This window comes from Microtus ochrogaster, unplaced genomic scaffold (genome assembly GCF_000317375.1).
Source record: "Microtus ochrogaster isolate Prairie Vole_2 unplaced genomic scaffold, MicOch1.0 UNK8, whole genome shotgun sequence".
Classification (NCBI taxonomy): Eukaryota; Metazoa; Chordata; class Mammalia; order Rodentia; family Cricetidae; genus Microtus; species Microtus ochrogaster.
Genome location: NW_004949106.1, coordinates 1,317,886 through 1,320,759, shown reverse-complemented (window position 1 = coordinate 1,320,759; position 2,874 = coordinate 1,317,886). Strand labels below are relative to the sequence as shown.

The 2,874-nt window shown below is 43.4% G+C and overlaps 1 protein-coding gene across 1 annotated transcript in view; it reads left to right on the top strand.

Moving 5' to 3' along the window:
• Nucleotides 1–166, top strand: part of LOC101990377 (aldehyde oxidase 2-like) — a 73,040-nt gene extending 72,874 nt beyond the window's left edge. The window contains 1 exon segment of the mRNA XM_013353456.1: nt 113–166. Within this exon segment, the coding sequence (XP_013208910.1) occupies nt 113–166 (54 nt within the window).
• The last annotated feature ends 2,708 nt before the right edge of the window (nt 167–2,874 follow it).

The following is a 2,874-nucleotide window of genomic DNA, read 5'->3' as shown; positions in this document are numbered from 1 at the left end:
AGAGAAAGAAGAAAGAAAGATTTGCTATAATTTCTCTGATCAAATATTATAATAGCATATGCATCCTAGTATACGTGTTACATTTTGGTCTTTTATATCTTTTCTTCCTTAGATCCCAAGAGATGACCCGAAGACATTTAAACCTTGGTCTATACCTATAGCTTGAGCTGCCTTCGTTTCCTAAGAGGTAAAATCATTAAACTAAATGATAATCCCTCCAAGACAGGGGAAGGGGGTTTTCAAACTATGTTCCACGGCACCCTGGACTTATGCAATGTTTAATCAAATCGCTGTATCTCTGCCGACATTTAAGTTGTCACACTGTGCATTCATGGCTTTGAATAATGATGAGGCCAGTCAGGAGACTATAGCCAATGCAACAGTTTTTCTTTTTCTTTTTAAATCCAATAAAAATGAGAATGTAGTAGATCAAGATATTTTAAACATTCTGTTCCTTGATTTGTGTGAGATACTTACAACTTAAATGGAAAACTAAAGCCCAATCTACTGGTTTCTGCCATCCTGACTACCTGCTGCCCTCTAGAAGAGTCACAGACATATTTGGGGACCAGGGGGTTCAGTTACTTCAATTTTGTGTTGCTACCTGAAGGCTTTGAAGAGTGGCACTGAGTATTATCATCGTCAGAGAGTCAAACTCTGGGGGCTTAAGAAGATTGCTCCATGGATAAGATGTTTGCTAGACAAGCATAGAAATCTGAGTTCAAATCCTCAGTACCCATGTAAAACTGGTGGCATCTATAAGCTTAACACTGAGAGGCTAAAATGGCAAATTCTATTCAATGAAAATTCCTGGGGGTGGGGGTGGAGGTGAAAGGGATGGAGAGATGGCTTAGTGGTTTAAGAGTACTTATTGCTCTTTCTTTCTTTTTGAGATAGGGTCTCACTATGTATCCATATCCATGGTTAGTATGGAATTCATAGAGATCTGCCTGCCTCTGCCTCCAGAGTGCTGGGATTAAAGGTGTGCACCACCATCCCAGCTCACTTACTGAATATCACACACACGCACACACACACACGCACACACACACACACACACACACACACACACACATGGAAGAGGGAGAGTAGCTCTAAAAGGCCTGATATCACATGGCTATCGTCCTAGTAATTGAGAAGTGAGGCAGGAGGACCAGGAGCTAGTGTGGGGATAGCCTGAGCTACGCGAGACCCTGTCTCCAAAAGCAAAAGGGAGAAAAGAGGGAGGGGAAAGGAGTGCGATTTCAGTGGTTAAGAGCGTGTGCTATTATTCCCCCAGAGTCGAATTCCCAGCCCTCAATGCCTGTAACTTCAGCTCCAGGGGCTCTGAAGCCTCTGGCCTCCACAGGCACATACATGCACATACAAATGCCCATGCGCAAACATATCATTAAAATCAAACCTTGAAAGAAAGAACTATGTCGTCAGTGAACTGCAACATCAACTTTGTGCAGTCTTGAAAGTTAGGACCATCTGCAGATGACAAGACAGACGTAGGGAAAAGTCACTGGGGTTGGAGATGTAGCTCAGGGATGAGTGCTTGGTTAGGCAGGAGGTCAAGAGAGATGGAGGGGGGAAGCAGGAGGGGAGGGCGAGGAAAGAAACAAAACAAAAATAGAACCTCTCATTATTTTACCATTTACAACTATCTTTGTGTTGGGATTTTTTATACCGTGTAATTAAAATATAGCTACACATTTCATTCTTAGTATCTCTCACCTGTAATTTCAACTCTGAATTCCTCAGAGTAGCTCCTGCGTTTGCTCTATAAGCAAATATTAAACACTGGCGGTTTACCTCTCTCTGGGTGTGGCTTGTCATCCCAGCGTGTAAAAGATGGGGCACAAGAGGACCTGGAGTTCAAGACCAGCATCAGCAACATATTAAGGTCCAAGCCTGCCAGAGCTACACAAGACCCTGTCTCTAAAAACAGAGTTGGCGAGATGGCTCAGTTCCGTGGGTTAGGGTCCTGTTACGTGAGTTTGACCCTTAGGACAAATGTGGTCGGAAAGAACAGACTCCATCAGACTGAACCAACAGGTTGTCCTCTTGAAACTGGTCATCGGGCGAGGTGCCCCCACCACCTGAGCCATCTCACCAGCTCGCCTCCACCACCCTTTTTTGTTTTTTGTAGACAGGGTCTCGTGTAGCCCAGGCTGGCCTTGAACTGCAGCTCCTCTGGCCTCCAAGAATCTTTTTTCTTTAACTTGAGGGAGTTTTTGTGCTGTCAGTAACTATTCTCTTTTCTCCTCCTGTAGATACTTCTGTTCTCAAGTGAAAAGAATCCTAACTGGACTCCAGACTGATACTCATATACTATAGGGTGGGAGGGAAGGGTGAGATTGACACAAAGTTTAAAAGTTTAGAAACACTATTCAAACCTAACTGCGTCAGCAAGATGAATCATTTCTTACAAATTAGTTACTTAGTGTCCTCAGCCTAGAGGCCGCCCGGCAAGCACCGCAACGATTGAAGCATGTTTAATGATTTATCTCTAAAAAGACCGAGTATGTGTTGCTGAAGAAGGACCAAAAAGGAGATCAGGCGTGCAGCAGCCATCTTTGCCTGGAAGACCCTTCCTGCCGATAAACACGTGATGACTTTGCCCAGTGATGTATTGATGCAGGAGTCACTGAGCCCTAGCAGGGCGTGGTTTCTGCAAGGTTTGGTTTGCTTTTCACCAGGGATCAGCTGTGGGTCTACGTACGTTCGTCTAACAGAAACATAGTGGGATTTTTCTTGTGTTAGATGATCATTCAGTACGTGAGCATTCCCTTTGGAATTTGAAGGAGAAAAAAAGATAGTATATAGACTTTTGAAAGGAATGTCACAGAGTGTTTTCCTTTTTTTTTTTTTTTTTTTTTTTTTTTTGGT